This window comes from Anas acuta, chromosome 7 (genome assembly GCF_963932015.1).
Source record: "Anas acuta chromosome 7, bAnaAcu1.1, whole genome shotgun sequence".
NCBI lineage: Eukaryota > Metazoa > Chordata > Aves > Anseriformes > Anatidae > Anas > Anas acuta.
In genome coordinates, this window is record NC_088985.1 from 22,747,496 (window position 1) to 22,770,732 (window position 23,237).

Sequence of the window (23,237 nt, forward strand, 5' to 3'; positions counted from 1 at the left end):
CATCCTGTTAGAAGCCTATTATTTTATTTCCTGACTTTCCTTTTGTTTTATTCTCAAGCTTAACTATTGCCTTGAAGTTTGTACCTCCAATTTTCTTGTGTTTTTAAAGAGAAGTAAAATCGTACCAGAGGAAAATACATTTTACATGCCAGCATTTGAAACAATGGCTCTAGCTAGAAGCATGGAGAACAGGTTAAAAATGCTCTCAAGTGTCTGACTAGACAGTGGAACAAAGATGTGTAAATCTCTGTCATGAGCAGATCCAAATTAGTGCTGCCAGCAGAGGCCTCTTTGCCCTTTGGACTATTGTCACCTTTCATGGCCTGCCAGCCTGGCAGCTGCAGCAATGGTAATATTGGGTACTGCTTTGAGCTGTTATCTCCACAAAATCTGCTGTCCTCAGTGCATGCATCTCTCCTGGCCCTGTGGCATCACTGCTTGTGAATGGGGCCTTGGAAAGCGATTTGTGGCTTTCACCTGCCATACAGTTTTACAACTTTTTCTACTATTTTAAGTAAGAACATCACAACTCTTGATGCTTTCCTTTTATAGCACCCCTGTGAGATAGGGAAATACAATTATTTCTGCAGGTGGGAAAGGAAGCAGGGAATGCTATAATAATTTTCTTGGTTGTTCTTAGGAAATCTGTGGCAAAGCAAGGTCTCAAAACACATCTATCAGATCCAGATTTCGTTATTATTAGGCACCCTTACTGCTAAAGATTTTGCCTTGCGAACTCTCTCTTGAGCCACCTACAAATGAGTTAGGAGGGGAGCAAGGCTTTTGTAGCTGGTGCATTGGCCTGGAGCAAGGGTGAGTAAGTTGTTCATGGAATTTAAAGATTGATAGCTGTAAAAAGAATCTGAAAAGTGATTTTACCACACTAGGTTGTTTGTCTTCCTTAATGAATAAATAAAAGAAGGCAGGCATAGGAGGGAAGATGAAAATGAAGTCAAAGTGCAATGTTTCTTGTCTTTGCAGTTTGAATTATGCAAGTGCATACATTTCAGGAGGATCATCTCAGAGTTACAAGGTACTTTCTTGATATGTAATGTCTCTTACAATTCAGAGTTTATTCACATGTGTCAAAAAAAAGAGATTTCCTTGTCTTGGAAGGCAAGGATGAAATATTTCAGTGTGGAGTTATCTCATTAAAAAATTATGAACAAATGAAAAATAGATGTTAGAAAGTAATCTAGAAATCAGTCTTAACTATATGACATTAACTTGATTCTTGAACAGCGATTTTTTTTTTTCTGCATATACTATAAATTCCTGGTAAAAGAAACAAATAACATTTTTTGACAGCATTGATAATTGGTAGATGTTTGTTTCAAGAAAAGGAATTCAAATGTTGCCCACACAATAATTAAACAAAGCTTATAATTATGTGTTCCTTATCCACAGTTCACCCAAGACCTTCCAGAACTGCATGTCAATATGTACAAATGATAAACTCAAGTCTTAACATCATCAAGACACCATCTTGATATATTTTATTTGCTGGTGAAGATTTCTCATTTACCTCACAAACTGACACGTGTTAGAGAGAGCTGATTTTGTGATGAAAGATTTCATCCTGGTTTTGGGAAAGTGTTCAAAACAGTTTTCAACTGAGCAAAATTCATTTTGAGCTTGGTTTAAGATGTATTTCTAATCACATCAGCTGTAAAAGATGCCTTTTAATTTCATGGGCTCTGGGAAAGTGAAATTTGAGTAAGCTGAGAGTGTTGTGAAACAACTTGTTCATAAACATCTCATACAATAAGTCTTGGACTATCTACAATGAAGTCACTGAGCTATAATTATGTTGTTTCTTCAAGGTATGTTCAAATTACGGATGTATATCACTGTATCACTGATATACACTGATATACACTGTGTATATATATATATATATACATATATATATATATATATTTTTTTTTTCCCTCTGTCATCTCTTCCCCCTGGAAAATAAGTATAATACTGACTAGAGGTAAAAGAGACTTTCATTGAATTACTGGAGATATTCAGTGCAGGAGTCAGAGAATTATATCTGTGTATGGATGCACATTGTTCCTGGTACAGCTGTGGGCTCTCCTAGCAGAACGCAGAATAATTGCATGTCTTAGTTTGCAAAATATTTATAGTCTTCTCAATTCAAAATCTTTCTTATGAAAAACATCAAGTTCTTAAGAAGAACATCAAGAACATTTTAAGAAGAGAATATCAAGTGTTACACTAGTGAGAACTAGGATAGGAAAGGGGAGGGCACTTCAGAAGAACCAGCTTCTGTGTAATGAAGCCCCAGGAAGAAAGTTTTATACCAGGCAGAGACCTGAAGCTCTGGTTATGCCAGGAGGAAACATAGGATTTTGGTCTTGACTTGTCTGGCAATTGCTGTTTTCTTGTTTATCTGTCCTTAGTGATCTGGTCTGTTGTGGAGTACCTGCAGTACATACAGATTCGAACAGACCTGTTGATCTGGCTCAGGTAGATCAATGCAGATCTTCTCAAGATAAAACACACAAACGGTTTGCATGCTAGAAACTGGTGATTTTTGTGATAGCAGTTAGTAAGATGTAACAGCAACAGATCTTACAGTGCTAGGGACCTGACATCCACTCTATGCATTTCAGGAGTTTATTACTTTGTTACTTTGGACTGGATCTGTTCTGGCCTTTTGTTGATTTGACAGCAGAATTGTTATTACAAAACACCCTTGTTATTCCCATTTACATTTTCAGAAGTCAAAGCCTGAAAGCCCACATCAGTACAAGCTCAGCTCTTAGTCTCGGTTCAGTAGATTCCTGTGGGCCCCAATATAGTAGAAGTCATGTATATCACAGAAACATAGGTCGCATCCTTGGTTGATTTTATATGCAAGTTCTCTACCTTTCCTATCAAAATGATGTCCTGTTAGGCTCAATTACCTCACCAGAAACTCCTCTCACACTTTCCTTATCCCTCTAGTTAATTATTAAAACAAACCCAGAATATTAACTTATACTCTCGTCAAATTCTTATCAATAGGAATATGATTTTAATGGGTAAAAAGCCTCCAAGTTCCTCTAGATTCTTACCAATAGAGTGGGATTTGGAAAGCAATTCTTGTTATATAAATAGATTTAATGTTTTCTCAGCAAGGAAAATGTTGCTATGTGGAATAATAACAGCCATTAGGTGAAATAGAGCAACTCACTCCATATTAAATCAAATGCTTCCCAGTTTGTTTGGCTTATATAGGAAACTCCCAAATATTGTTTCCTGTGCAGCAATACAAGAGAAATAATGTACTTGAACATTAAGGCTATCCTAAATGGATTCAATTTTTCAAAAATTTTATGATTGCATTTCTTATCTGTTATACCTGTATTTGCTTACCTAGTATTTTATTAAAATGACAAGTATTGACATGAAACTTTGTCTATAAATATGTCAGTAAATTTATAGACAAAGATGCATTATCTGTGTATATAAAGATCTTCAGAGCTTTAAATATAACATTTACATGCAGACTTCCAAGTGCTCTGTCAATCTGATCAGTTAAATTGTCATCTTGGCAGTAGATGAGCCAATTCTGAAAATTTTACTCCATACTATGTACAAGAGAAGAGCTTCTGTATTCCAGAAATAGTTGAACTTGTACTTCCTAACATTAAGGTTGTCTCTGTTTTGGGAGGACCATCACCCTGCAGCTGCTGTCAAAAAGACTTTCTTTTCAGCTGATTCGAACTACAGTTCTTTTCCAGCATCTTTATCCTGAGCAAGTTCCAGCCCAATCAATCAAAGTCCTTCACATGAACAAGTTTCAGTCCACATTTTTGCTTATTTATTAGCAGAGAAATTGTCAGAGTACAACAGAACATTAGCTATTTCATGGGGAAACAGATAAGAATGAGAAACTTACGGCTGATGCATTATTTTGAATCGGCTCAGCTCATAATCCGATAAATTCTGAAAAGAGAAAAAACACATTTTGTATTTTAAATAAAGTTATAATTAATTGAGATCACTCCATGAGGTGAATTACATGACACTTTTAAAAGTGAACTGAGCAAAGACCTAAAAATAGTTTTCAGTTTTGTAGTTACATGATTGTCTTATCTTGGTTAATGTTTAACTTTTTATTACTCACTCCTTGTAACGTTTCTGGAAAACAGGTAGCACACACTGTATTGTTAAACTGGAATTTAACCAGGCATGTGGCAGATTAAATTATGCTGGTTAATGAATCATTCAAAAAGTGATAAGCAAGCCACTTTATATAGTCTCTTTCCAGCTCCACTACAGAGTTTCTTTTGGGGCTGTTACTGAGATCAGCAGATTAGCACAGCGGTTGCTGGCTGGAAGATTACTTTTAACAATGGTTGGGAGACTATGAAGTCACCCACCTTTTGGTCTGCTCTTGTGCTAGGCTTCTGCATGAGTCCTCAACTCATGAAACACTGGGGATGAAAAATAGAAGCATTTTTTGTGTGTCACATACAGTGCTGCATAGAGACCCATTTTAGCGCTGAGCAAACTAACTCAGATACAGGAAACAGTTTGGCCTGCAGCTGAGCTCATGTTGGGCTTTTAATCTAGTCTAGCCAGACCAAAAGTATAATTGCGTGGTTTCAGTCCAGAAACATTGTGCTAATGCTAAGATGTTGTCTTTCTTGACATAGATTTCAACTGTAAATACATCCTTTTAAATAGATGGAATTATAACCCTCCTACTATACTTTGTGTCAGGAAGAGGAAATCAGTTTTTGATGATGTTGTTTCCTGAGACTCTGTAGGAGCAGCTACAGAGAATGTGAATCCCTTAAAATGATTCTTTGCAGTGACTTCAGTTATACTGAATTCATTGTACATTGATTGATGTTAGCTCAGCTCTGTTTTTCTGGATAATCTCCAGCCATCAGTTCCATTCCAAACTCTTTTGACTTTTCCCTCACCATCACATCAACATGATAGATGAGTTTGTATTGAGCATGTAAAGCAAGACACTGACAACTGTGTTAGACAAGGAGATCAAGAGAACATGTAGGTTCCAATAAAAACACATTTCCTCAGTCTGTATTTAAATTCAGTAAAATCTCTGCATTTTGAGTTCTTTGTTATATTTGTTGTGAAAATACACCATTTCAGACACTAGAGAATCCCCTGCATTGAATACTTAGGCTGTAATTATACCATAACAAAAAACAGCTGCATATCTACATGTAGTATGTATGGTAATTAGCAGATGATCTAGCTGATCTAGAAATCACCACATTCCTGAGGAAATTTAAAGCTATACTGAGCTGACTGATTGACATACAGACCAACCTGGGCACATTTAGATGTCATCAGCTGAGAATGAGTCATCAAATTGCCTCTGCAAATCAATGACTAGCAATATTAAGTCAATTTCTGCACATATTTTTTCACCTTCTAAATGAGAGGAGGAAATTATATTTTTGTTATTGTAAGGATTAATTATTGTACACTTACTTTTCTTCACAAAATAAAATATTTAAGCTTTCACTTGTGTATATTAAGATGCTAGGTAATCAAAAGACAGCTTGTGCAATTCTTTTTGGCCTTCAAAGACAGTGTTCAATGGAATCTGCTTCTTAAGCAGTGCTCTGCTGTAGGTAGTGCTTCCTGCATGGGTATGAGCTCTGTGAATAGGCAGACCAAGAACTTTTTAACTGATAATTGAGTTTGGTGGGTGATGAAACTATAGACCTGAACTTTCCTTTGCTGGTGAATGTTTTATACAGAGAGTTTTAGTTCAATTCAATTTTTTTTTTCTTTTTTTTTTTTTTTCCTGGTGACAACTTTCAATAAGGGTATTAAATTATGAACTTCCTTCCAGTTTGAGGAAACTGGCATCTATGAGTCCAGCTGAAAGTTGTCTTTTTATTTAGTAAGTTCAATACTTATTTATAACAGAAAATTATACCACTGATTGTAACTGGGAAGTGCTACTGCATTTTAGCCACAAAATTTTGGTCTTAGGAAAGAGTACAAAAATATCTTGCATACTCAACATTCATGAAATTACATGGTAGTTTCTGGAAGAAGGAAACTAATTTTTCTAGTCTTTAACTGTTCATTGCTCCTGTTCTTGCTGGTGATATACATTGTTAGAGCATATGTATACATATGAGCATGAATAGGGTATATTGCAAATTAATACATGTGATAAAGAAGAAGTTAAAGTAGTTACTTTCCTGGAGGGATTTGAATTGCAGAATAGACAATAAGGAAATAAAGGGACAATAAAAAAATAAAAAATAGTTTCATGTTGGAGTGCAGTTTAGAAAGCACATACAACTATGTTCTTCTCAAACCAGTTATTAATTTTTTGTTTTCTGTTGGTTCCTTTATTCATCAGACATCAACTTTCTTAGTAGCTTACTTAGCTCAGTAGCTAACAGTAACCAAAACTCTCAGCTTGCAAATCAAGCCAACCAGCTTTGTTCAGCAGATAGTATCGTGGAAACAGAGAAATGCTGCTATGGTGCAAATGTCTGAGGTGTGTCTCTCACTCCTTTACTTGCAGAGGCATGTCTTGGATTTGAGCGTATGCTGTTGTAGCTGCTTGCCAACATAGAAAGTGAGGAAGCAGAAGCCTTGCATCAAAATCAGAGAGGCAAAGCTTCTGTACGATACAGAACTGCCGAGCTGTAAGGAGGTCTTATGCATTTTTGACTGGGAAAGTTTAAGTGGACTTGCGCATGTGTACTCTGCAATGTATGCAGAGCAGCCTGACGTGTCTGTGGTGCTCTAGTTCTGTGCATGTGTGTCACAAATGGCCAGCCTGTGTGCATATGGCTGGGTGGGACTGTGCTTTGCAGACTGGGGATGTGTAGGGAATGATAACTGATAGGTGGATAAGGAAGGGACAGACAACATGCAAATGGAGCTTTGTTTGAGGAAGCAGAGTAAATGTGGTTAGAAGGTAAAGCAAATGTGGGTTTCAGACGTGGTGAAACTTTGTAACACACTGGGTAGCATTTGGGAGCTTTTCCGGCCCAAGCATAGAACAGACTAAGGTGCATGTGCTCCCTCTAGTTGGTGGAAATAGTAATACCTTCTGTTCCCTAACGGCTTCAGCCACAAACGTGGCTGTCGAGTCACAGGACCTAACGTGATTTGGCTTCTGCTACTGCTTTGGAGGATTTTTGCCATGCTTTCACAGTTCCCAGCCGAGATTGTGCTAGGAGATGCAGATCTTTTTGAAGCAGGTTGTTGATGTAGATGACTGCATGATACAGTCTTTCTAGCTGTATTTTGAAGTTCACAGCGCATCTCTTTCCCCTTCTTTACTTTTCAGCCCCTTCATGTAGGATGTAGGTAAGCACCTGCATAATATAATTACAGCTGCAGTTTCAAAGAAAGTCTTGAACAATCCAGGAGAGCCCTGAAGGATCAGTAGGAGTCTGAATTTTTGGTGTGAATTAGAATGAGAGGATTCCATTGACTTTATGAAAAGAACAAAACCAAAACCCATACTGTGTTGCTAGATAAGCTGTCAATAATCTGGGCAGTAAAGCTGTATGTAAGGTGACAGTCTTGTCATTACCTTCCCATAAGTGAGTTACGTTCTGTAACATTGATAGTTCTGAGCACAGATCGGTTTGGAGAACTTTGCTATGAAATGGGATAATTTCTTTGTGTGTTTGTATTTATACACATCCATCGATTGGAACATGATATGGTATAATGATCTCCTCCTAATTTTCTTGACTGCGGGAGAGGAGTGGGTGGGAAGGGTTGTGAGTAAAGGCTCAGATTTATTTGCTACAAAGCTATTTCATGCTGTTATGGCAAAATAAATGCATAATATTTTATAAAGGCTTTGTATTCAGTATGATGAACTTCTTTATGTTAAGACTTGCTCATAGAATTTGTTGAGTAGAACAAGAAGACTGCAAGAAGCCATCGTTAGGAGGCTGTTGAACAGCTACATTTTTTTTTTTTCACTTACGAGAGACAGAAATTTGGAGTACAAATATAAATGATCTGCATTCAGGCAGTCAATGCAAGCCAAAAGCTGAAATGTTGTAGAATTTTAATAAGGCAGGCTAATGATATCCCCTATTAACTGACATAGAAGATCTATAAGTGGCCAGAGGATACCCTACATTTCTTAGTAAAAATGTCCTGATGGAATAAGATCTCTAGAAACACAATCTGACTGTCAGTCTGTCTCAGAGCAAATTGGACAAATGTATAGTGGAAATATTTTGGGTCTTTTTCCTTTTGTTAGATTGAGGAAAACTGAAATGCAGGGAAAAGAGCAGAAGAGAAAATCATAGAGTCATAGAATCATTAAGGTTGGAAAAGACCTCCAAGATCATCCGGTCTAACAGTCCCCATACAGTACATAAGGTGTGGAATACTTAATCTCTGTCCAGAAAGAATGGCATAGTTAAGAAACGTTTCCATTGTGACTATAGTAGAAAGACTATTAGAAAAGTATACACTTTGAAGTGTGTAAAACTGACATCTAGTGGCAGCAAAAGCACCTCGTGTGCAAAGGAGCTTTATAGCAACACCAGTTTGCAAAGCAGATTAACATGTTGTAGCTATGTTTCAGGAAACGGTAATTTCAGTATGTACTCCTCTAGCCTACTTCACATGCTAATTGTTGGTGTTATGGAAGCTTTTGAATGAAATCTGGTGCCTTCTAGTAATATCTTGCTTATGTGAAGTAAGATGGTGGTGTCTGTTCATCTTCTTGATTGTAGAGACTACTGCTAAAGAAGCATTGTCATCCTGATAAACGGTTTCCTTATGAGAGGAAAGGTCTGGAAGGGATGTTAGAATTAAAATACATGCATCCAAAACAAACAGACACACGCACACACACACACACACAAACACTGAGGAGGAGACTTAAATAATCTAGTGTTGCTGAAGGAGACTGTTTGGCAGTTACCAATTTGAGACTTCTTATGAATAGAGAATTCAGGCTTTGGAGCTGTGGCATTACTGAAAAGTGTAAGCTTCTCTGAGGGTTGAATCAGGACTTCATGCCAAAGACTCAGGCCTCACACGAACTGAAGCAAGATGTAAGCTATCTGAATAAAGAAAGCATAAGGGAATGTGCTTTGGTCATTCCCAGTGAAGATGAAGGAAGTGTTATCACTTGCTGAAGTCTGTGCTTAAGTGTTTTTCTGAGCCATAGTTGATAACTTCATTTCTCATTCATAATGTTACTCAGTTGTTATTTTATATCTTCTTCTGTATTTTGTCTAGCTCTGCATTCAGATTTTAGTGTCTCTGAAGAAAAACTCTTGCTAAAACTCTGTATGATACCTATGCCAATGAAGTTTTAACTTAGCTTTCCCTCTAGTGCTAATGTGTATGTATATATATAATGGATAAATGACTAATAAACAGAAAAAATAACAAATTTATGCAAAAGATGAAATATTAAGTACTTTAAATTGTGTGTGGGGTGCCACCTCTATATCAGGGGAAGGATTCTAAACTGAACACAGAAAAATCTAAAAGCATGATTCTAGTCTGTCTCCCAAATGAAATGAAAGTGATCAGGAAGAGAAATCTAGGTAAAAATGGACACATATCTGAAGGAAGAAGGAAAGGAAATGTGCTTCAGTGGAAGCATAATTAGAAAAGGGCAAAAATAAGAAAAAAGAATTGTGGTTTATTTTTCCAGGATTGGGGGTTTGTAGCAAGAATTCTTAAAATAGCAAAAACTTTTGGCTGTAAATCTGTATTTTGCACTATTCCCAGTTCTTAATGGCATTTATAAATAGCTTGGAGGTTAAAAATATTGGTAGCATAATTCTAGTGAAACATACCATGGTTCATTTGAAACTGCACTGAGCTATATATGCTACCTCCATCATTTCATCTCTATTACTTTCAAAACACAGTGCATCACATTTGTTGAACACAAATGTTGATATTCTGCAATGAAACTAAAGTCACAGTTATAGAAGTGGTATAAAAAAAAAAGCTGCTGTCATTTCAGAGAGGGAAGCCTACTGCTTTAATGTGAAAGCAGAGATGATCAGCAGTCCTGTTGGTCACAGAACTGCTCTGTAAGGGTAAGATTAGTTAAATCACACTGGCCAGAGCTGAGTGATGTGCTCTTATCTATCCTGACATGGATAATCCAGCACAGGTGCTTAACAGTGTTGATACACTTCTGACCTTTTAGGTCTGTGTGTGATAGAGGCCAGTTGCTGTGTGCAGAGTTGCACTGGCTTTGTCTGCACTCTCTGAGCTTCTCCCTACTGCTTGGACACTGACACTCTTCCAGTGCAGTGAAAATATAAGGATAGGTCATGCTAGCAGCACCAGAGTTGTTGATATTCATGATATTTCTAAGATTTCATAGCAGCCACCTCTACATTTTGCAATAACGCCTCTGTGAGTCTGTGTGGTATACATGTAGATTACTTTGAGAGAAATAACTTTTGCAAGAGTACCTAAAATGTATACATTTAAGGTTAAACATTTTTACTTTGAAAGAGCTCCAGTGAAAGATTAAACTAATAGATCCTTTGTTCTCTTATATGCTATGAGTGGTTGTTTGTACAATTTATTTGCTTATAACATAGGGGTTTCCATACCATTCTATACCCCAGGATGTGCTAACTCACGCTTGGCTATCCAAGACTTTCTTGAACGTGTCATAGCCAGGCTCACATGCTGAATGAATACTCCCCTCCCTGAAAGCTGGCTGCAAATATAGCCTTGGTTTGAGACAGATAAAACTTGATCTGCAACATAAATCTTTTTAGTGTGTGAGACTGGAGTTTGTTGTTTTTCCTAATACATAGGTGTCCTCATTAGTGTTACGCTGACCTGAGAGAGATGAGAGGATTCCAAAGTTCTTTAACAAAAATAAAAACAAATTATACTGTCTTCCTCACTAACAGTGATACTCTGTGGGCTTAGCTCTGTATTTGCATGTCCTTATTGAAAAGACACTTACTGGAATACAGAAAATAAAACCACTTCCCATTTCTCTATATTAATACATTGCTAAATGCTTAAGCAAACTAAACTGGGTTCTAGCCTTTGAAAAAGGAAACAAGTCCCCACATAAACTCTTATGACCACTAGAATTTCAGCCTCAGCAAAACCCACCAGAGCCTGCTGATGATGTGGACTGCAAGATTAGGAAGTCTGATTTTGTGTATATATAAAAAGAGAATTTGGAAGAGCCAGCTGAAAGTCTTCTAGCAGAACCATTTATCTTTAAAAATACTGCATCAATTAAAACAGATTGTTTTGCAGGACTCCCATCACTTTATCAATGATTAAGAATGTAGAAAAAAATGCTAGAGTTGAAACAGTTTATTTTCATGTTTTTAATATAAGGTGAAAATCTCAAATGAAGCTGGTCAATGCTACTGCTTCAGTGGTTCCAAAGAATTTTATTTTTACCTTTATGGGAGATCTTCAACTACTCATTTTGATTCATAACAAAGGGAAATATTGAAATGGTGGAAGTTCAATTTTTTGGCCAACTCTAAGAATTAATGGGCTGGAAAATGTTTGTAGTCTGGAGACAAAATGCCAGTGACCCAAGATCTCCAAGAAGCAGGATGCAGTATAGAAATGTTCTCAGAGTAGGGTTCTGCTGGAAGCAGAACTGGCACTTTAGGAACTGACCATGACTCCATGCAAGATGGGAATACACTAAGCTGTTGACTAGTTTTGGACCCAGTTTAGTAGTTATATTTTAAAGGATTTACACTTTTAATAATCTTGCTCTTGAACAGGGCTAAACCACATCTGAAGCCAGCTGCTGCCGGCAGCTGCCTGAGTCCCATTTCACTAACTGCACACATGTGATTTGAGTCAAGTGATGTCCTTTTGCACAACTGTGGCTGTTGTGAAAACAAGGCTCTACCTTGGCCAAGTGGTTAAGTACTGTTTCCTTCTGCGTTATCTTTTCCTGCTTAAACATTCTGCTTTTGCTACCTGATATTTCCTTAAGTGAGCAAACTTTTCTGTCATGGTTGGTCTACCAAACTCCTGCTGAAGTGAGACTGTGGTAGTTCTTCTGGGAACATCCTTGCCTCTGATGGAGTCTCTCTCCCCTGGATAAGGAGAGGTGTGTTTTGTTTTATAATTACCTCATATTTGACTCTGGGGGAGGTGTTTGATAAAACACAGCTAGTGTGGAGCCCTTTTGGTGCTCATTCCCTAATATTAATAAGCGGCTGCCAAGCAGGGAGAAGGAAGCCCTGTGAGGTAGCTGAACATCCTAGTGGTTTGTGGCTGCCAGAAGACCTGTTTCTGCTCGCTCCTTTCTCCCTCAGCTTCTGGCTTGGAGGTATGTTGTAAGTCTCCCATCCTGCGCTGACTCTGGTGCTTCTCTGACCCTTTTGTGACTTGAACCTGCTGCAATTTAACCAAGGGAATTCCCTTGAAAGCTTCTGCCTAGGAAGAGAGGTGAGGGGAAAAGAAGAAATGATAGTGGGAAGGCTCACCCCTGGCAGCTGGCATTTTTATCTGAGTTTCTGTAAAATTGGATGCTGAGGCTGGGTCTTTGGTTACTATAAAACCTCCTGCGGAACTTCTCCGGGCACTATGCTTCCTCTATTCCTTCTGTGCTGTCATTAGCAGTTATATGGTGACATAAAGTAACCCTACAAAAAAAAAAGTTGTTCTTCAGGGAAAAAAAAACAAACACACGCACACTTGATTTATCCAGATTAGACATCTGGATAAAGCCTCCATTGCAGCCAAGTGAGAGCCACTGTTAGTAAAGGTGTGTGTGGGGGGGAACATACAGGAAAGGTGGATGGAGAAGCACTGCCCCTTTAACTAGGTATGAAACTGTGCCTTCAATTAATCTAATTTGCTTACTGAGGAAGAAAAGCTAAAATGGTTTTGGTGGCATTCGCAATATTTGAATATTGACTTGAAGGGATATTGTTTTGACATGATGGCAGAGGCTGTCTCAGTGGAAGATGCTCTGTGCATTCTGTTGAAAAATGAGTTCTTTCTCTTTTCAAAGTACTAAGAGTTTCCATCATGCTCTCATGAGGGAGTCTGAAAATGACAACAGGAAATACCACAGCAAAGATCAATTCTCTGGTCACTGATAGGTGAGACTGGCAAGGAACCTTGTTACTAGGGAAAGTTAAGTCATAATCCTACTTAAATGCTGCTATACAGGACAAATAACCGACTACAGAGACTTTACAGGTCTCTGGGGCTATTGGAGGCCATGGGATCAACCCAGAAAATCTCAGAAAGTAGGGGGCTTTGGGCCTTTAGCTTGCCCCTGCTGGCCAAGGGCCTGGGAACTGTGCAGAAGTGCTCCCTGCTGACACTGTCTGCAAAATCAGCTGCCTTGCACTTCCTTGCATCTGGACAGAAATAATAGTTATAACAAGAAGTGCTGGGAAATAGCTGAGCCTAAAATGACTGTACAGAAAGTGTGCGAATCATCTCACCTCAGACCAGATGCTACTGCAGAAGAGATCAGCGATCTCAAAATGGCAGCAGCAACCTTGAAAGCAAAACCTATGAATGAGAGTAGTCTTGAAAGATTAAGAAAGATCATGTGCATAATTGTAAGCACATCAAGTTTCTTCGAGAGCTAGTATTTTTTAATCTTAATGATAAGAATAAATGTCCTTGCTGAATCAGAATCTGAACAGTGACTGTATGTGTTTGGCTTCATTTAAATAATCACAGTGGCTACAGAGATCTGGTATAGATAGTCTTTAATTCATACAGTCACAAAAAAATATGTTTATGTATATCTGTAGGTATCTTGAAAAAGGACATTTAATTTGCTTCAGTCGTGTTGCCTCAGCCACAGAAACCAGAATTGCTAAAGTGGGAAATCACAGAGTCCATCAGCAAGTCCTTGGTTGCTGCATTTCAATAGCAGATGAAATAACTGAAAAGGTAGACTTTAAGGTCCTGGCAGTTCATTGCAAGTATGAGAAGGAAGGAATGCTGTATTCTATAGTGGTAATGTAGGTAAGCAACAGTATTATCAAGACTTCAGTATATTGAAGATCTGTTCCTAGTATGTAAAACTTATGTACTAGACCTAGGCTGCTAGAGGAACTCAGCCTTTATGACTAGTCTGTGTTGAAGAGACCAGCTGTCAATACTACTTGGCATTAGCCTGTGGCATTGGCTCAGACAGAAAAAGCTATTTCTGCCACTGGAAAAAGTAACGCATAGGTGTCTGTCAGTAGCTGTCTTCAGTCAAAGTGTGAACCTCATCTGTGTTGGTGTGTAGCATAGGGAGTGTGGATGAAGACCTCTAAGGTGGGGTGGGTGGCTGTTGGAGCACATGGCCAGCATGGAGCAGCTTCCCTGTCCTTCTTTGCAATACTGTGCTGAGTGCTACTGCTTAGTGGGTTATGGACGGGGTAGCTCCAACTGGTGAGAGCCACCTCTTGAGAGGTGGTAAAGCTAAAGATGAGTAATGTGATATTAACCTATGTTTACATATGTAACATGTAATATGTAATGAGGCAGCCAATATATGCCTCATCCTCTTCCCTCTCAACACTATGAATCTTCAAAAATGTAAATATTGTTTTTTTCTCTTTGTTTGATGTCAGTCCGTGAAGGCCATATCCACATCTGAATTTCTCAAAGATTTTAAGTATTCAAACTATGTAATTCTACTCTTAGTATGTTATGCATTAATTTTATAATATTAGATACTGTCTGGAAATGAGCATGAAGCAGACTTAGTAGTAGTTATTGTGGACAAGGTGATGAAAAGTGGATTATAAAAATAATGACTAAAGTCATTGAAATTACTGTTCCACTGTATATAAACATACACGAATCTCTTTTAAAGAAGGAAAAAAAAAAAACTATTTCTACCAACATTTTAAAATTTGTAATTCGGTCAGCTAGCCAATAAGATAGTATTTACCAGCTACATTTCTTGCAGTGAAAGTGCTAAGACATTAATGTAAAACATGTAAAAATTGTTATCAAGGCAATGACCCAACAGGCTGTTGATAATCAAGATCAAATAATTGTAGGAAACACTTGTATATAGAGAAGTTGGATAGGGTTTCACTTCATGAAACATTAATGTTCAAGTTTCAGTCAGGCACCATCTGACCGTTTGGAGCAGTGTACCTTTAAATGTATTATCAAGCTTGTACAGAGTATGATGTGGGAGTGGAAGGGAAAATAAGCATGTTTTCTTTGAGAAAAGTTGAGCTTTGAAAGCCACTGCAAGTTTTGGAATGTTAAAAAGACAAAACAGCTGAGATGCATAAATTGGCAAAGAGCAAGAAAAGAGGTCAAAGCTGTACGTGCAAATGTCCTTTCACATCCTCGTGGTTTCTGAAGATTCACATGGCTTCAAAAATAAGCTCATTCCAGGAATACAATACATGGATTTGCAACAAGTTCTATAATTATATTCTGTCATTCAGATAGTATCTGAAAACTAGTGATGATATTTATGTTAGGACAAAAGAGACTAGTTGTATGTTCATTTTAAATTAGTCTACCAATACAAGCTTGCTTGTGTGTAGGAGTAATTGCTTTGTAAGAAAGTCACAGTTGGTTGACTATTCTCTCCCTTTCTCACCCCCCCTACTGTTGACTAATACAGAAATTTATCTTGCAGTGAGTATTTGCATTCTTGCTTGTGTGCCAATTAAAAATTTTAAGCAGTTTAAGGCCAATTCATACTGCAGAGTGACTGTCATGTACTATTGCTTACACGCAAAAGCAAACTAGAAATTGGATAAAGATGGAGCTCTCATATAAAAACCATATGCTGTGTTCTAAATGATCTGATGGATTTATGAAACTTGAGAGTCAATAATGGAAAGTGATCATTTATTATATAGCAGTCAGCCTAATGACTGGGCACATACATGTTTAAAATAGGAAAAGAACACAAATCTAAGTCTTGATATGAGTCTACTAAGTAAATATCAAATATTGACAAATCGTGCATATACAGAAGTTAATCCACCACTGTATTAAAAACTTCACTCTCATATCAGTGTGAAACCAGCCCTTTTCAAAGGTCCACAAGAAGAAAAAACACTATTGGATAAAAACATCTCCCTTGTGTATGTGATCACATTCAGGTGTGCATGTTTGGATGATGAGTGTTGGGGTAGTTGCTGACTACCTGATTAATGATTGCACTCAAGAGGAGTGTCTGTGGATTTGGACACCACTGAGCTTGACTAAAGTGTCTCTATTCAGCTTTAGCTGATTAAAATTCATATGCAATATTATGTGAACATGGGCTACTTCAGATTGAAGCTCAACAAAGGCAAAATCATATTTAAGAAATTCTTGGCCTATTCCACACTAAGTTGTTGAAATCCAGCTATTGTCTGTAAATGCCAGATCATATCCATTTTATCTGTGCTGCCCAAATCTTTCCCATCTGGAATCACTGTGGTGCTTTGGATTATGATGAAGACTATAGGAAAACGTTGAAAGCATTCAATGACCTAATTGCTGAGGTTCTCAGTTTCCTGTGTTCCTGAATTTATTCATGAGTGTAGTCACAAAAACCTTTCAAGACCCAACAGTAAATGTAACACTACACTCTAAGGTTCAAGAATACCTGACTGGACAGGGAAAAGGAAGAAGTGATAACACCATAAATAATGCATGGCACAGGTTTAAAGAAGACAAAGTTTGTTGGTATAGGACTTTCAGCTGGGGAAGTGTATGTGCTGCCATCAAGTATGACCCAAGGTTTTGGGGATGATATGTTCAAGATTTTATTTGCTTTTCTTCCTATTGCCTCTTTGAAATTCAATGCTGTTTCCACAGATGCTTTTCAAATGCTCTGTGTACCACCTGAGTCAAAAGCATTGAAGTAAGTGGCTGGGTTTGAAGTAAGTGGCTGGGTTTTTGATTTTTATTTATTTATTTTGAAAAGTAGTGAATAGTCTCCTCCACGCACAATATAATGCTGACACGTGTAGATACTTCTCTAATCTGCTTTTTATATACTAGTCAGACAATGTAATGCACAAATCAAGTGTTGCTTTTTCCCCCTTCATAGGATACTAAGTGTTTGGGACAAATGTCAACAATATTCCTTGTGCAGTACTGAGGGAGTGAAATAAGTTTTCTGCTAAAAATATCAAATATGCATTTGTAATCTAATAAATATTAAAAAAGCAAAACAAACAAACCAAAAAAAAAACCAAACAACTATCAGTATACTTATTTATTGCTATCCTCTCATACATTCAGGTGGTTAAGCACATTCGCTGTTTATATTATGCTGATGTTTACTATACCAAGACTTTTAAGTAAGTGTAATGGAAAGTCAAGTACCTATTCTTTTATCATGGCCATGCCATGAGAAATAAATCCAGGGCTTTTATGAGGCTCTGAGTACTTTTAACAGCTATCAATCTTACACTTTACAAGAGCTATGTTGCAATGGCCACGGACAATGAATGACACCTTTTAAAAATGTAGATTGTATTCAAGGGGAAAAATAGTTGCACTGATAAGCCAGAAAGCCCAACCACACAGGAACTGTGAAGAAAATAGGAAGAAAAGCACAGAAACAAAAGCATTCTGCAGCAAGCTTCATGGATACTTACTAACAGTTTAAAATACCTTCAGTTAGAATTTTCTGCATATGTTTTTTTTTTAGTACGAATTCAAATACTGTGTTTCTGCATTTGCCAAAATAATATGAATTTTGCATAGATTTTACTCTTCAGTATTCCAGAGGCCTAAAATAAATGAAATGATTGAAATTCTTATTCCTCTAAGCATCAGTTTTGTGGGTACTGAGGGAATTCTAATTCTTTCCAGTGCATCTTTCTGAGCACAAGCATGTGATATGGTTTTTCAACAATGCAAACAGAACTTCAGGCCAGGTTCCCTAATACTAAAGTCTGTGCTTACGCATAGAATTGGCACAGGGAAAAGACACTAGTGAAAGGCCTTTGCAATTATATTAGTGTGTTTATTTGATGTTAGCAAATTCTGTGAGCTGTTAGATATGGAAAGACTGATAAATATTTTAACGTGTCCGCTGAGCCATTCTAGGAATAGCTTCAAGCTTCTGTTGTTTGTAATAGTATTTTGGTAAGTGACAGGCTGTGCAAGACATCTCTTCCTGATGATTTTAAAGACATTATTATATCAAAACATATTGGTTACTATATTTACTAAATTAGATTAGATGTTCAGTGAGCAAATTCCACAGACATACTTTATATTTACAGTATTTTTTTCTTCTTCCTAACATCATAGTTATTCAGAGCAGAGGGCATCGTGTAAAAGAAAACAGGATGGCTTCATTTTAATAAGGGAGAACTTGGCAGCTTGGTCTTTGTCTGTTTCTTGTTTCTATAAATTTGCATTGAGACTTTTTAGTTTTTCATTTTAGCTGTGTTAGGTCCTTTAATTCAGCCATAAAAACACAGTCAGCATTAACGCAATGTGCTCAGATTATTAAGGGATACATCTCGCTCCCAGACTACAAGCGTATCTGTGAGAAAGTTACCATCAGAATGGTGCTGGCATAATCCTTCTCCTGTCACAACCACATGAATGTCTAGTTGGGAATAACTACTTTTGTCTTTAGTTTTGTCTCACTTTGCATTAGTAAATTTGTAGCAGCAGACAGTATCCAGACAGATTTGGCAAGTATTTCAACTAAAATATACTTTGCTCTGCTCTTGTATCTTTTGGGAAATTAAAGTTGCCTTTTAATTAATTTATTTATTTATTCCTCTTTAGATCCTTATAGCCAGATCTTCAAGGATATAGCAGATCATCTTAGTTCTGCTGTCATTCAGGAGGAATAGGAGCTCAAAATGTATCTTTTTGGAAATTCTTTACCTCACTTCGGCATGAGTATCCCCCATCAGCGCAAGTAGCGTGACAATATTTGGGGCCTTTGCATGCTGGTTTTAGTCTTTATTACAGAAGAAAGTATTTTTCCAGGAACATTTTCTTCCACTAGTTTCTTCTGGGCTAAGCACACTGTGGTCCCCCATTCCAACAAAAGAGTTAAAGCTAAATCAGTGCAAGTGCCTAGGGATCTCCTGGTTGCTTCTACTTTGACTGTTGCTCAATTTCTTCTCACTTTTATGCTGCTAAAGAACCACAGAGTTATGAGTTTAGTCTGGTCAGCAAAACCCATATGTGCATAACCTAATGTTCTCACTGCTGTTCTTCATCGCACGATTACTAGATATTCAATTTTTTTTTTTATTTTTTTATTTTTAATGAAGTATTAGTAAAACTAGGAGAGCTCTCGAGCCATTCCAAAATTACATTGAAAAAGTAAATTTTCCAATTTATTAACGCTTTCTTGGGGATTTTTTTATCAAAAGTATTTGGACCAAAAAATTAACGTAAGCTCTTTACAGTTTTCATAACTGTATTAAAGACATATGGGAGATTTCATACAGATATAAGAGCAGCAAAATCAATTGGGCTTAGGCTTTTCCTTCCTGTGGACACCTCGGTGACCTACAGGCTTATTTTCATCTTGCTTTCAGTTCTCTTGCTTCTGCAGTTTTTGATGTAACACACCCTTTCACAGAACCAGAATAGGTTGTATTGTTGATAAAAATGGCTTTTACACCTAGCTACTGTGGATGCACTGTATGAGCAATAGTGGTTTTTTAAATTCTATTATCTTTCACTCATTTTGGTTTGATAGGAAACAATATTTACCAAAGGAAATGCTATTGCAAGTTAGTTCAGGTTTTTCTCATTCTGTAAAAACCTGTTTTTTAACTTTTAAATGCCAAGTTTTCCTGCAAGACCTTTATTCCTGAGCTTTATTTTCTACCACTCTCTGCCAGAAGCCTTGAGTACCTATCCTATAACTGGTCTTACCTAAATCTATATCTTTGGGAAATTCTGAGTACTTCATATGTCTTCATAGTAGAGAAGCACAAAGTGCAACTTCCTCAGGTGTTTCTGTGAGCCACAATCAGCCAATGCTTTCGAAATGCTGTGTCCTGAGTGATGTTCATGTAAACGGGCACAAAACTAGATATAACTGCCTAGTTCAGTAATCGTGCATTGCTAAAAATGCAGCATCAATATGTAATGAAAAATCTGTATAATGTTGTGCTTAAGTACAGTTAATAACAAAAGTATATATTGAGAGAAGACCTGTTGTCTTTTCTGCTTGACTTAATTCGCTGACTTTCTGTGGAATTTGCTCACTGAAAATCTAATCTAATTAATTCATTAATTAATCTTTATGTAACTTACATTGTACATTTACCTACCGATATTTTTTTCAAGATCAGAAACTTGTACAGATAATAAAGATAAAAAGAACTTGTCATTGAAGTATTGGGTTCCCACGTTCATCTGCTTCTTCAAGAATAAAATAAAGAGTAGGGGATTAAGAATTTATAGACTTGTACAGGAAACTGTTAATAGGAAAGTAGAGGAGGAACTAAATTGTGACATTTTAAGGGACTGTAGCAGAAGATTTCTGAAATGCTTAGCAGCTGGTATTTAACAATGGGAGAGTGATTATAGTTTCTGGCTAGATTTTTTAAAATGACTAATGATTTCAGACACTAGTGTTATAAAGTCCCAGCTTGCATGCATTGTAAAAACTCCAAGTTTTCAGGAAGGAGGGAGTACAAAAGCACTCAAGATGAAGATTCTTCAAGTCACAATTTTTTTCTAACGACAATTTCCTAAGATGGTCTCTGAAGGGGTTCATTTATATAACTGGGATATTTGTATAAAGAAGAAAGAGGAGGAAGGTCAAAACTGGAAAAATTGAGACTGGAGTTCTTCTGTTTTTAAGCTCAGGGCTTATAAAATCAGTGTTGGAAACTATGACAAAATAGCTTAAAATTTTCTCTAACTTCTTATCCACAAAACTTGAATGATATTTTTAATAATGTTTAAAATTATCAGGAAACTTTAAGAACAAAGACTTCTGCATCAAAATATATTCCTTTAATCCATATTTAATGCAATTATGAATAATTTGACATTTAAAATTTGATTGGATTATTGTGTGCCAGATCATAAAGACTGGAAAGCAGACAAGCACTTCCCATCATTCTCAGCTACTGCATAAAACAAACAAATTTATGCTCAAATCACTCCTGGCAGCAGTATTTGGAATATGAATAGAAATGTGCTTGTGTCACAGAAAAAACTAAGGGAGCAGTCCTTCAATGTACTGGCTCAGGGTTTTTTACTATAGGATTGCATTGCTAATTCATAGCTTTAGATGGTTTTATTCAATTGCTTTTGAAATATTTGGAAAAGCTTAGCAGGAAAGTAAATGATTGGATAAAGTCTCAGTTTCTAATCTAGTACTCATGTAATCTGGTGATAATTATGTTTGTTGTCTCTGGGCCTTAGACTGATATTTTCTTTTGAGTGTTTACTAATATTAACTTAATGTATTTTTAAGTTAATAAATGGATAGCTAAAGTAACTTGTGTTTGTATGTCGGAGATAGTGTTGCTGAACTTCAGTGTCATAGATCTCAGAAATTATATCTACATTCTGTAACCTATCTACATCATTCTTTTGCTTTCATTTTTGAAGAATAAAGATAGATTTGTATTTTTTGCTTTTAGTTTACAGATGCTTAGTGCTTTGTTGAAAGAAGATGAATAAGTATTGCCCTTGTACATTACTGCTTAACAGGATGCCAGCAGATGCACTAGGCTGTAAAATGTCTTCCTTTTAGATGTGGTTTTAAGATCGCTTTAAGGTCACTTTGCTTCTTTTTTTTTTTTTTTTTTTTTTTTTTTTTACATTTGACTCCATTCTATGGTATGTTCCTATCAATTTCCTCATCTTTAAATAATGTAAGAACCTGTGACTCTGCTTTTAGAAACTATTTCCTATTTGGTTAGAAACAGCAAAAAGCAGAGCCCACCCCCTCCTTACTTGACAGTGAGGATGTCAAATAAGTGATCTACAAAGCTGGTGCTAACTGTCCCTACACTGGTAACCCTGCTGCTGCCATCTGCAAGATCCAGTAAGGGGCAAAGATTGCACTTCTCTGCTCTCTGCTACATTTTTGGCCATCCATTTTAATGCTTCCTATCCATTTCCCCTGAGGACAAACTATTTTCAGTTTCTATCTACCCTGAGTAATTTTAAACAGCTTTAGTTTAACAGTGTTTTTGAAGCCTGTAAAGCACTTGCTTATAGGGAGAGATGCCAAGTTTGCTTGTTTTTGCACAGAAATGTTCAAGCTCTTAAGGTGCCTGGCTCCTATTAACTTCTAAGCTCATCATCAACCAGGTGAGCCCAGAGCCTGTAGAAATACCTGTAAAGGAAGGTGGTTCTGAAAGAACACTTCTCATATCTGAGCCAACTTAGCTGTCTCTGATGGAGAACCTGTACAGCTGAGAAGAATGGCAATGAGGAAAGCCCCTAGGACTGCAAATCATTGAGAAATGGCACCAGGATCCAATTTCCTTCCATGAATAGGAGCCTACTCTGAAGAAAAGGAGGAAAGCACCCAAGGGAAGTCTGTGTAAAAGAGGAGACGGGCTCAGCCCTGGCAGCGTGTTGGGAAAAGGAGAGGAACAATGTATCAGATGGGTAGGTAAATGGAAATAGGAGAAAGAAATGTTAGAGGAATAAAAGTTGTGCAAAACTGCAATGGGCTTAATGGGATTGCATGGCCAAATCATGTTTGGAGCTGAAAATACATATTTTTGTAACATCAGTTTTCTGTGGTGAATGGTTTATTTTGCTGTGGGGAGCTTGTGTGCATGCTGAAGGCAGGACAAAGATTTCTAAGGTCACTTCTACTCACTCAAAAAAACTTGGGAACCCCAAAATGTTAGTATTGAAGTTTTTTGTGTGTTTGTTTAAAAAAGCTTTTTTATGGCTCTCTGAGATGAGCCGTATGCCATTAAACAACAGTGGCAATGGAATTGTGATATTTAGCTGTCAGGAGAGCATTAATGACCAGTACCTGCAACTTTGTGTTTCTCTGGACCTCACCTATATGAAGGCTCTTTATACTTGCTTGATATGCAGGGAAAACACTGCAAGAGTTTCTTGACCCTTTTGCAGCAGCATTAGGTTATAAAGGAGTAATTATAAAGTATCTTGTTTCTGTTGTTTATGTAGGATGCCAGTAAACATTGTTTTCTTCAAGGAGCTCATGGTCCAAGCTTTATTTCTAAAATTAAGTATCCAGGGCTGGATGTCAGATCCCATTGAACAGAATCTGATGCTAGTTAGTGTTTTCCTGACAGCTATCCAAGCAGCTAAAATCAAATGTAATCTGTTCTTCCTCCTGCCCCCACCCTATAGTACTAACA

At 37.1% G+C, this 23,237-nt stretch overlaps 2 protein-coding genes across 9 annotated transcripts in view; one reads left to right on the plus strand and one right to left on the minus strand.

Annotated features, from left to right (window-relative positions):
• BLNK (B cell linker) overlaps positions 1–23,237 on the minus strand; it is a 94,988-nt gene that overhangs the window by 62,230 nt on the left and 9,521 nt on the right. The window contains exon 3 of the mRNA XM_068688156.1: positions 3,893–3,939. Coding sequence (XP_068544257.1) covers positions 3,893–3,939 — 47 coding nt within the window. The remainder of the gene's footprint in view (positions 1–3,892; positions 3,940–23,237) is intronic.
• The window catches only part of DNTT (DNA nucleotidylexotransferase), a 180,036-nt gene that overhangs the window by 12,422 nt on the left and 144,377 nt on the right, over positions 1–23,237 (plus strand). Inside the window, exon 1 of one of the 8 annotated variants that reach the window (XM_068688150.1) lies at positions 11,874–12,061. The exons of 4 other annotated variants lie outside the window; for them this stretch is intronic. The gene's annotated coding sequence lies outside the window, so the exon portion shown is untranslated. Of the gene's footprint in view, positions 1–11,873; positions 12,062–12,131; positions 12,284–23,237 lie in introns of those variants that run through there. 3 more of the 8 variants (XM_068688145.1, XM_068688149.1, XM_068688144.1) reach the window with 3 other exon arrangements.